The sequence below is a fragment of the Peromyscus eremicus genome, chromosome 20 (genome assembly GCF_949786415.1).
Source record: "Peromyscus eremicus chromosome 20, PerEre_H2_v1, whole genome shotgun sequence".
Lineage (NCBI taxonomy): Eukaryota > Metazoa > Chordata > Mammalia > Rodentia > Cricetidae > Peromyscus > Peromyscus eremicus.
The window spans coordinates 20,841,173-20,852,118 of record NC_081436.1 but is presented as its reverse complement, the minus strand read 5'-3'; the positions used below and the strand labels follow the sequence as shown (position 1 = coordinate 20,852,118).

The window sequence follows — 10,946 nt, the reverse complement described above, 5'->3', positions numbered from 1 at the left end:
TTTGGCAATTTTTGTTTCTTCACTGGCATATTAATACTCTAGAGTGTCTTGAGTAATACAATGAGCGTGACACCTACCCGGAATTGGACCCACTGAAGGTTGAAATCCACAGTCCACTTCCTGACCTAGCTCACCTTTTCTGGATGTTCTCTCACAAGACCATTGGTTCTGATTCTATGCCTTCTTTGACGGAAGAAAGCGTGGAGGAATGTAGACTCTTGATCTGGATTGGTTTACGGTAATCTGGGCTGAGATCTTAGGCTAATGGATGCTTTTTAACCCCCCAGCTCCTAGCAGGACCAAGGGGGGCCTGGCTGTAGGTCTACACAAGGAATAGTAGGATAGATCTACACACCCATCCTTCAGCCCCTTCCCGCTCTAGGGGTGGAGCCAGTTCCACGGACATGCCCATCTCCCTCATCACAGCTCTCTGGCCTCTGACTCAAGCAGTTCCTCTTGTGACAGCTGTTCCCTCCACTCCAGGTTTCTGCGCCATAATCTCCGCCCTCTCCTCAGGGCCCCGCCCCCTGCTTTGTAGGCCCCGCCCCCTTCCCATTTGAAGGGCGGGCGGTGGCGGGAGGGGACCAAGAGCAAGATGGCGGTGAACCAGAACCATTCGGCGGACCGCCGTGAGGCCCTCATCCCTCATGGCGAAAGGTGCCTGAGGGGACTTGCAGGCTGTTGTCCAGGAGGGAGGAGACGCTCAGGGGTAGACTTGCGCGCTAGAAAGCCCTCCGCCAATCGAGGACTTTCCCGCCCTTTCCGGTCGCGTTCCTCTGAGCTCCGCCCCTGACGTTTGAGGGCATGCGCCATCGCGGGCGTTCCGGGCGGGGTGGGAATGGGGGGGCGGGACTTAGGTGCGTGCGCGGGGCGCTGGGCGCCAGGGCGAGCATCCTCGAAAGGCCTGAGCGAGGGGCGTGTGAAGAGCGGGTTAGCCCTTGGCACCGCGCGGCACGGCCGCCGCCGACTGGGTGCGACGTTACGGGGTGACAGTCTCCCTGAGGGCCCTGGGTGCAGCTCACGCGACCCGGGGTAGGAGCATTGGAAGAATTGGGGCTAGGGTGTGGAGTGTAGATGACTGTAGAAAGACCCCGAAATGTCGAGGCCTTTCTCAGAATTCCCCCAAAGCTCCCTTTTCTTGTTGCTTCAACCTGGGAGATGGGGAACAAAAGTAGGGGTGTCCAGGAAGAATGGCGTCCTCAACCTCTCACTACCGGCTGAGGCTCGTAAGGTGGCTTCTGTCAGGAGAAGCCTATCTCCAGGCAAACTCAAGACCTTGACCCCAATCCCTTCCTTAGTCAGCCCCGCGTGCACTTTCCTTACACTCTGTCTCCACGGCTCCTCTGGATGATCTCTGCTGATTTTCCCTTTGTTTCCCACCTGGCAGTGAGACTCCCATGCAATGCCGTGCTCTAATAGAACCCTGAGGTCAGGTCGAGGCCATAGCAAGTTCTAGCACAGCCAGAGCTGTATTGTAGAAAGATCCTGTCTCAAAAGAGGAAAGAAAAGAAAAATCTTGATTTAGAATCTGTGCTCTTAAATACGTACTGATAGTTTTCATTGAACAGCTAATTATGGCAAGTATTGTTCTTTTTGCTTCTAATTGCTGTGTCTGCAGTGAGGATCAAAACTATTTTTCTCATTTCACTGAGAAAATATAAGAAATAATTTGCTCAGAATGCATTTTCAGTGTATATGGGAAAGCCTGGATTTGGGTTTGAAATTACATGCATCCATTTCTCTTGCTATCCTTTAGAAAAGTTTTTTCTGCTTTCTCTCTATCAAAGACCCTATTGGTTATCTGGAAACTGTTGTAAAGAAATAGTTTTTTTTGGGGGGGGGTGCGGATTGGCTCTATTTTCTAGTTTTCCTTACAGTTACGATACACATTTGAGAGTCTAGTTACAATCCGTGGTGTGTTGAGTGTGTTGAGACTTAAGACTTGCTATTTATTTATTTAGCTATTTAACTTGTGATTTTTATGCCTCAGCCTCCCAATGAGTGTTTGTAGTAGTTAAACAAATACAACAAAACATCCCAGAATGTCTTAGATTTGGGGTTGAGCAAGGGTTTATTTACAGTGGAATACCAACCATTGGCAGTAATGATATAGATACTGACATTAAAAAGCATCCCCAATGTATTTGTAAATGAGGAAAATAAGTTACAAAGGGGTTGGGGAGCACATATTTTAGTGATGAGGAAGAATTTAGTGATTAAAGTTGGAGTTAGAGTGTCTTGTCTGTATCTTGCCTTGGTATAGTACATGTTGAACAGACCTAATTAAAAACGTAACATGCTCCATTGAAGCCAGATGTGGTGATGCAAGTCTTCTGGGATTACAGATCTGTGCCGCCATACCTGGCTTGTAGAGAGTTTGTCATCATGGCTGAGAGGTCATAAACGTATGTACGGGCCAGGGTGTGTTGTAAAAATGGAAAAGATTAAATTGCTTTATTTCATCCATTTTTTAAAAAATTGGGCAGATAATACTTGATGTCCCAATAGGAAAATCAGGGGGAAAATTAATTACCCAAATTCCAGTAGTTTTTTCATCTTAGTGTGGCTTTCTCTGCACTTCTCCCTATGAAACTCACACTTGTTTCCCCCTCCCACCAGCTTTTTAACTAATTTTCCTCATTTGCCAGTATATTGGGGCAGTTTCCAGTACCCATATCTATATTATTACTGTCAGTGGCTGATACTCCAGTGTGCATAAATCTTTGCTTAATTCTCAATGTGAACTATTCTTAGGCTTTCCCCACATTTATAAGTGATACTATTTGGAATTCTTAAAAAATTAAAATTACATGTGTATATGTGCACGTGCCACAGCACATATAGAGGTCATAGGACAACCACGTGGGTCCCAGGGATAAATAAAACTTAGCTCACCAGGTTCAGTGGCAAGTGCCTTTACTCATGGAGCCATCTTGCCAGACCCTGCTTGAAAATGTATCTTTACCAGTCTATCACAATGTGTCTTTGAAGCTGGTACCACCTGACTCTGTGCCTTACCTGTGATGCCAAGGATGCTGGGGGAGGCAAGGAAGAGCTGTAGCTAGAGTTTTCCTGCCTGGCCCACAGTCAGGACAAATCTTTGTCACCTGCCAGTCCCACACCGCTCAGACCCAACCAAGTAAACACAGAGACTTATATTGCTTACAAACTGTATGGCCGTGGCAGGCTTCTTGCTAACTGTTCTTACAGCTTAAATTAATCCATTTCCATAAATCTATACCTTGCCACATGGCTCGTGGCTTACCAGCATCTTCACATGCGGCTTGTCATGGTGGCGGCTGGCAGTGACTCTTCCTGTTCTTTCTTTTTCTCCTCTCTGTTAGTCCCGCCTATTCTTCCTGCCTAGCCACTGGCCAATCAGTGTTTTATTTATTGACTAATCAGAGCAATTTGACATACAGACCATCCCACAGCAAAGAGCCCTGGCTGAGACTTTGTTTTGGTGTCCTATCCTACCCCATGTGAAGAAACCAGTAGTGACTTGGTTTCCAGTAATAGCACAGTGTATGCATCCAATTTGTCCTTTTAGCCAACAAAAACGTACTGGTTATTTATTTATTTATTTTTAAAGATTTATTTATTTAGTATGTATACAGTGTTCTGCCTGCATATATGGCTGCAGGCCAGAAGAGGGCACCAGATCTCATTACAGATGGTTGTGAGCCACCATGTGGTTGCTGGGAATTGAACTCAGGACCTTTGGAAGAGCAAGCAGTGCTTTTAACCTCTGAACCATCTCTCCAGCCCACTGGTTATTTTCTAAATGTAGTAAATTGTGAAGGTGACCACATTGAATGACAAAGATGCTAAGGACTGTGAAGGAAGTGTGATTATCAGACTTTTGGATAAAAGTGACACCCGAGCAATAAACAAGCAGTTATTTGATGAAGTAATAAAGGTAAGTATTGTTGTCAACAGTAGAGGAGTAGATGAGTTCATTTGAGGATGAAACTACTTTAAAAATCTGTTAGGGACTGTGGAAGAAGGGGACCTTCAGGTCATTTCTGTCCTAGAAATATGCTTGAAGCACGTCAGTCTCCAAAAAGGAGCAAAAGAAAGCAGAGAAGTTGATATGAAGGGAAGATCCTGCTGAGTCAGGCCAAGGCATCCCAATAAACCAAACCAAAGAAGATGAATGGAAAACCAGGGCAAAGGCCCCTCAATATCAGATTCAAGATGGCCAAGGATAAAGGAAGAACTTAGGGTCTGGTGTTGTAACTGTGTTAGTATCATTAAGACAAAGGTCTTGTAGAGTACAAAGTTCAGCTGGCCAAAAATTAGAGATTGTAGGTTTTTTTAAAATAGTTTTTAAAAAAATTTAAAAAATGGTTCATAGAAAACATTTTAAGAACTTTAAAGTGTTATGTTTCTATCTCGTTTTTGCCCAGTACACATTGAACATCCTGATCTAAAAATCCAAAATCTAAAATACTCCACTAAATTCAGGTGTGATTGGGTTGGAGACATGGCTCATCTGTTAAAAGCATATCCTGTTCTGCTAGAAAACCCAAGTTCAGTTCCCAGAACCTACACTAGATGGAGCGCAGCTTCCTGTAACTCCAGCTCCAGAGGGCTCTGTCCTCTAAAGGTACCTGCAGACATGCTTATACCACCCTTCTCTCTCCCCCACCTCCCCACAGAGGGCACACACACAATTAAAACAATTATTCTGGGTGTGGCGGTACATATCTAAAGGTAAAACTACCTTGAAAATTGCAGCACTCAGGTTGATGTAAGAGGATTGTGAGTTCCAGGACAGCCTGGCCTGTATAGCCAGACCCTGTCTCAAAAACAAAACCTTTCAGCCTGGTCTACAGAGCAAGTTCCAGGACAGCCAGAGCGGTCACATAGAGAACTCTGTCTCGAAAAAAAAATTAAAAAAAAATTAAAACAACAACAACAACAAAATCTTTGAGTACTACCAAATAATTCATCTGGAAAATTTCACTCCATAATACTTTATTTTATGTATAACATTGTTTAAAATATCATATGAAGTTACCTTCAGGTTATATGTGTAAGGTATATATGAAACTAATGAATGTCACATTTAGACTTGGGTCTCATTGCTCCCAAATCTCTTGTATATGCAAGTATTCCAAAACCCAAAAACTGTTCAGACCCTAAATAGTTCATTAAGAGATACTCAAGCTGGGTAGTGGTAGTGCACGCCTTTAATCTCAGCACTTGGGAGGCAGAGGCATGTGAATCTCTGAGTTTGAGGCCAGCCTGGTCCACAAAGTGAGTTTCAGGACAGGCACCAAAAGCTACACAGAAACCCTGTCTCGAAAAACCAAGAAAAAAAAAAAAAAGGAGAGAGAGATACTCAAGTTATACTAAAAATCAAGACTTGTCAGTAATTAATCTTGAATTAATTTTAATAAGAGTAGGAAAACAATAACTATCACACTAATGCTGTTGGTCCCATTATAAAAGCTTTATTAATTTTTGATTGGTTTATGTGAGAATTTTTGTGTTTTGTGGTGGTTTGAATGAAAATGGCCCCCATAGGCCATAGGGAGTAGCACTACTAGGAAGTGTGGCCTTGTTGGAGGAAGTGTGTCACTGGGGGTGGGCTTTGGAGTTTTAGAAGCTCAAGCCCAGCTCAGTGTCACTCTCTTTCTGCTGCCCATTGATCCAGATCTAGAACTCTCAGCTCCTTCTCTAGCACCATGCCTGCCTGCATGCTGCCATGTTTCCCACCATGATAACAATGGACTAAACCTCTGAACTGTAAGACAGCCCCTACTAAATTCTTTCCTTTATAAGAGTCACCATGGTCATGGTGTCTCTTCATAGCAATAAAACTCTAAGACATTTTTATTTTTTTGAGATTTATTTTCATTTTGTATGGGTGTTTTGCCTGCATGTATGTCTGTACATGTGTGTGTAATGCCTGTGGAGGCCAGAGATATAGAATCCCTTGGGACTGTAGTTGCATATGGTTGTGAACCACTGTGTGGGTACTGGAAATCCAACCTAAGTTGTCTCCAAGAGCAGTTAGTGCTCTTAACAACTCAGCCAACTCTCTAGCACTGGTTTTTTTGTTTGTTTTTGAGACAGGATTTCACTACAGAACCCAGTGGATCACTATATTAGCCGAGGATGTAAGCCTGGAACTGTATGCATGTTTGTGAGTGTTTGGGCTGTAAGTATAGTGGATGTGCATGCATGTATTTTTGTGAGGAATACAGTGGGTGTCCTCTTTACTCTCCTCATTTTCTGAGGCAGGATCTCTCACCAAACCTGATGCTCACTGTTTCAGTTAGAGCAGTGAATGAATGAACTGTGATCTGCCTGTCTCTTCTCCCCAATGCTGGGATTATAGGTGCATGTGGCTATTCCTATATTTCGAATGGATGCTGGAGATTTAAACTCAGGTCTTGTTGCTTTCACAAAAAGTGCTCTTACCCACTGAGGCATCTTCTTAGCCCTCTTGAACTCTATCCTCTTGCCTCAGCTTCCCAAGTTCTGGGATCAGGCATGTACTACCATGCCCAGCAGGTAGTTGGAGAGTTTAATTCATTTATATTTAATGTAATTGTTAAAGGACGTACCATCTGCAATTTTACTATTTGTTTTCTATACATTTCTGTCTTCTGTGTTCCTTAACTTCTTCATTACTGCCTGTTGTGTCTGATAGTTTTCCTAGTATACCATTTAATTCCATTCTCATTTCTTTTTTGGATATATTTTAGTGATTTTCTTTGGGTTTGACCTGTTGATTATATTTAACATCTTAATTTACAGTAATAGAACTCAAATCAGTACCAACTTACTTTCAATAATATACAACATCTTTTGTCCTATGTAGCTCTACCCACTCACCAAATTTTACTGTCACAAATTACAGTTTTATGTATTACCACCATCACTATAAATGTATAATTATTGTTTTATGATCTTAAACTGATCCTTCCACTGTATCACCCCTTCCTCAGTCATGTAACTTCCCTGCTGAACAATCTAGAGCTTGCCATCCTTCTTGCCTGTCACTGAGTTCCCAAGCTCAAATCCCAGACAACTTCCCAACTTGGTCTCACTGTTCTAATGTTAATCATGCTGTGTTCATCCATGTGGCCTATCTCCTTCCAAGTAGGCAATTTGCTTTCCATTATCTGCATCTCCATATCTATTAATGCTATTGACTCCCCATTTGAATTGTTCCTGTTCCATTACCCCTGCCTATTTAAACACTACCTATTTCTTAAGAATCAGCTCTAGCTGATCCTTTCTTTTCTTTTTTTTTTTTTTTAAGATTTATTTATTACATATACAGCATATATGACTGCAGGCCAGAAGAGGGCACCAGATCTCATTACAGATGGTTGTGAGCCACCATGTGGTTGCTGGGAATTGAACTCAGGACCTCTGGAAGAGCAGCCAGTGCTCTTAACCTCTGAGCCATCTCTCCAGCCCCTAGCTGATCCTTTCTATGAGATCTTTCATAGTTGTTTCCACCATAAATAATCCCTCCTGTTAAATTACTGGGACATTTAGATGGTACATGTCGCCTGTTACTTGCATTATGTTCTCTGTTCCTTTTACCTTTTTCATTTTCTTAAAATAAATATTTAGTAACTTATGCTTTACTAGAGCTATAGTAGTGAAGCAGTTGTTGTCTCTAATAATCATCAGGGAGGACACTGAACAAATAAACTCAAAAAAACACCTAGATTCTATGAGTGAAGAGGACACAAGTCCAAATTGTCTATTCAGAGTGAAGCCAGAGTAATGTGTGGGGTGGAGTGGGGTGGGGTGGGGGGAGTAGAAGTATCTATCTGTGCTTTACTTTCTTTACCAGCTAAACATCCCAAGAGCCCAGTTCTTCCTGGTAATTGCACAAGAAATTGAAGAATTAGTGACAGACATTGAGAATAGAAGCAAGTTTGAGAAAACAGAAAATCCAGTAATAAAAAGGGAGAAGAGGGGCTAAAGAGATAACTTACTGGTTAAGAGCACTTGTTCCTCTTCTAGAGGACCCAACTTTGGTTCCCAGCACCCATATTAGTCAGTTCACAATAGTCTGTAACTCAGTTCCAGGGGATCCAAAGCCTTCTGTTAGCCTCTGTGAACATCTACACACACGTGCATACATTCACACACACACACACACACACACACACACACACACACACACACACACAAACTTAAATGTATAAATAAAAGTAAAATAATTTTATTTTAAAAAGTATTGTGTGTATGGATGTTTACACACAATAGAGGGCATCAGAGCTCCTGAAACTGGACTTACAGACTATGGTGAGCTGCCGTGTGGGTGCTGGGAATCAAACCTGGGTCCTCTGGAAGAGGAGCCAGTGGTCTTAACTGATGAACCATTGCTCCAGTCTGAACAAAATCCCTTTAAAAATGAAGAATAGGCCGGGCGGTGGTGACGCACGCCTTTAATCCCAGCACTCAGGAGGCAGAGGCAGGTGGATCTCTGTGAGTTCGAGGCCAGCCTGGTCTCCAAAGCGAGTTCCAGGAAAGGCGCAAAGCTACACAGAGAAACCCTGTCTCGAAAAACCAAAAAAAAAAAAAAAAAAAAAAAAAAAAAAAAAAAGAAGAATAGGAGTAAATTGCCCAAGAATAATTGGTTGAATCCATTTCATTTCCCTAAAATAAGAGTAGCAGCTAATGTTTATTGACTGACACCTTTGTTTGTACCATTTTGGTGTCTTCTTTGGTGGTGTTGGAGATCACACTTGGCCTAGCATGTTCTAGACAGGTGCTCTAGTCTAGAGCTGCATCCCACACCCTGTGTGTGTTCGTTTATGTACTTCTTAACATGTGCTGCCTGACTTGCTTTCTGCAGTGTCTTGAAGAAGTCTCCAGATGTGGACTTCTCCTTCCCTCAGTCACCGCCAGGCTCCAACTTCTTCAGTGGTACAAAAAGGGGGGTGCTCTTTCTCACCTCATACCGGGTAATTTACACTTTTCTTGATTGGCTGATTAGCTTACATTTGTTTTCCATAAGGCTGAAAAAATTAAACATTGGCTTGCTTTTAAGGTGTTTAAAAACACTTTTACTTTGAGACTTTCATTTTGAAGAAGAATGGAAGAAAAGAGGTGATGTTTCTCAATTAGGTCACAGTACCCAAGTGACCTTGGCCTTGCTTCTGCAAGCCTCTATCCATGGACAAATTCTGTATTCCTTTCCCAAAGTTTCCTTCCTCACTTAGGTGATTTTTGTGACCTCACGTTCACTCAACGACCCCATGTTGTCTTTTATGATGCCATTTCATCTAATGAGTAACTGCACTGTTGAACAACCAGTCCTTGGAGCAAACTACATTAAAGGGACGATCCAGGCAGCTCCAGATGGTAAGTTTTTCCTCTTAGAAGTGCCTCCCTAATACCCCCCCCCCAAAAGATTCTAGAGAGTTTAAGATTCTGACCTGTTTCATGTCAGAATTCAAACCAAAGCTGATCTGCTTGCTTGAGGGTGCCTTCCTCAGGGCTTGTAAGTATTGCCATTTCTTCCCCCAGGTGGCTGGGAAGGATCGGCTACTTTTAAAGTGATCTTCAGGAAAGGAGGTGCCGTCGACTTTGCCCAGCTGATGGCCAAAGCTGCCTATGCTGGTGAGTAATAAACACAGCAAATGCTTTAACGGTTAAGGAGTTGGAACGGTACTATTACTCAGCAGAGACTGGCTAGCCTGTGGTCAGGCATTTGGTATTTCTACATGACTTCAACAAGCATCTCCTGAGTTTACTATTATGTGCCAGATCCACACTGTGTGCTTATTTACCTCACCCTGTCCTGGAGTAGCTGGGAGCCTGTGCTCAGACACCTACATGACTAACTGCCTCCTGCATGGCTTGGTCCTGGAAACTGGACTGGAGCGACTTGGGAGTGAACAGACACACACTTGTACTAAAGGCTGGGATCTGGTGGGCTGTGCTCGCTCTGATGGTCCAGCACCAGCATGCAGCCCAGAAACTCAGTGTTTATATGAACAGCATGATGGAGGGCTGTAGCATGAATCTTAAAAGTTCTTATTAATAAAACAAACCTGGAGCCAAGTATTGGGGTGAACACTGGAAGATCAGAGAGACAGAACAAGCCACAGCTAACCTCACCTGGCCAGTTTCTCAGCTGATCCTGTTTCCTCAGACTGGAAGCCTCTGTGTCCTCATCCCAATGGCTCTTAGCTGAACTGTGCTGCTCAAAACCTAAAAGCTTAACCAGTCAAATGCTTAACCAGCCAAATGCTTCTAGTTTCTGGTCCTCACGCCTTATATATCTTTCTGCTATCTGCCATCACTCCCTGGGATTAAAGGCGTGAGTCACCATGCTTGGCTGTATCCTTGAACAGATGGATTTCTGCCTCTGGAATGCTAGGATTAAAGGCGTGTGCTACCACTGCCTATCCGAAGTATCTAGTTGCTTTTCTGTTCTCTGACCCCAGATAGGTTTATTAGGATACACAATATTTTGGGGAACACAATACCACCACAGAGGGCAGGTAATCCCGGTAGGGCCTATGGGAATGGTCTCGGGCGTGAACAGCCCAGAGGAGCAAGTGTCGGTGCATGCTTTGTGTACACTCCTGTCACTATTTGTGCTTGGAGCCGAGGAAGGCTTCCAGTTCCCTGAGCCTCACCTGGGGAGGGCTTTGTCACCTGCATTTTGATCTGCTTCCCTTCTGTGTGCTCCTACTGTCCCTGAGAGGGGAGTAGGGGTGCCTACTTCCCTACAATGCTGACCTAATGGCTGTACCAGAGAATGCTTTCTGTGACTGAAATATTCGTTTATGCTGTCTGTCTGTTTACCCAGCCTAGCTTCACTTCATGCGGCTCACACTTCTTTACAATCCAGTGAGACCGCACTGTGGGCCTTATCCACTCTTCTCTTGAGCTGTCATTGTGCTCTTCAGGAAGGCCTTTCCCTTTCCCTTCTGTTGTCCACCTCAACCCCAGTC

At 43.6% G+C, this 10,946-nt stretch overlaps 1 protein-coding gene across 3 annotated transcripts in view; it reads left to right on the top strand.

Annotated features, from left to right (window-relative positions):
* Positions 1–548: 548 nt before the first annotated feature.
* Wbp2nl (WBP2 N-terminal like) overlaps positions 549–10,946 on the top strand; it is a 15,969-nt gene continuing 5,571 nt past the window's right edge. For 2 of the 3 annotated variants that reach the window (XM_059247353.1, XM_059247352.1), the window contains exons 1-4: positions 824–1,032; positions 8,837–8,945; positions 9,204–9,345; positions 9,511–9,603. In XM_059247353.1, the coding sequence (XP_059103336.1) occupies positions 839–1,032; positions 8,837–8,945; positions 9,204–9,345; positions 9,511–9,603 (538 nt within the window). In that variant the 5' untranslated portion in view covers positions 824–838. Of the gene's footprint in view, positions 658–823; positions 1,033–8,836; positions 8,946–9,203; positions 9,346–9,510; positions 9,604–10,946 lie in introns of those variants that run through there. The other variant, XM_059247354.1, reaches the window with a different exon arrangement.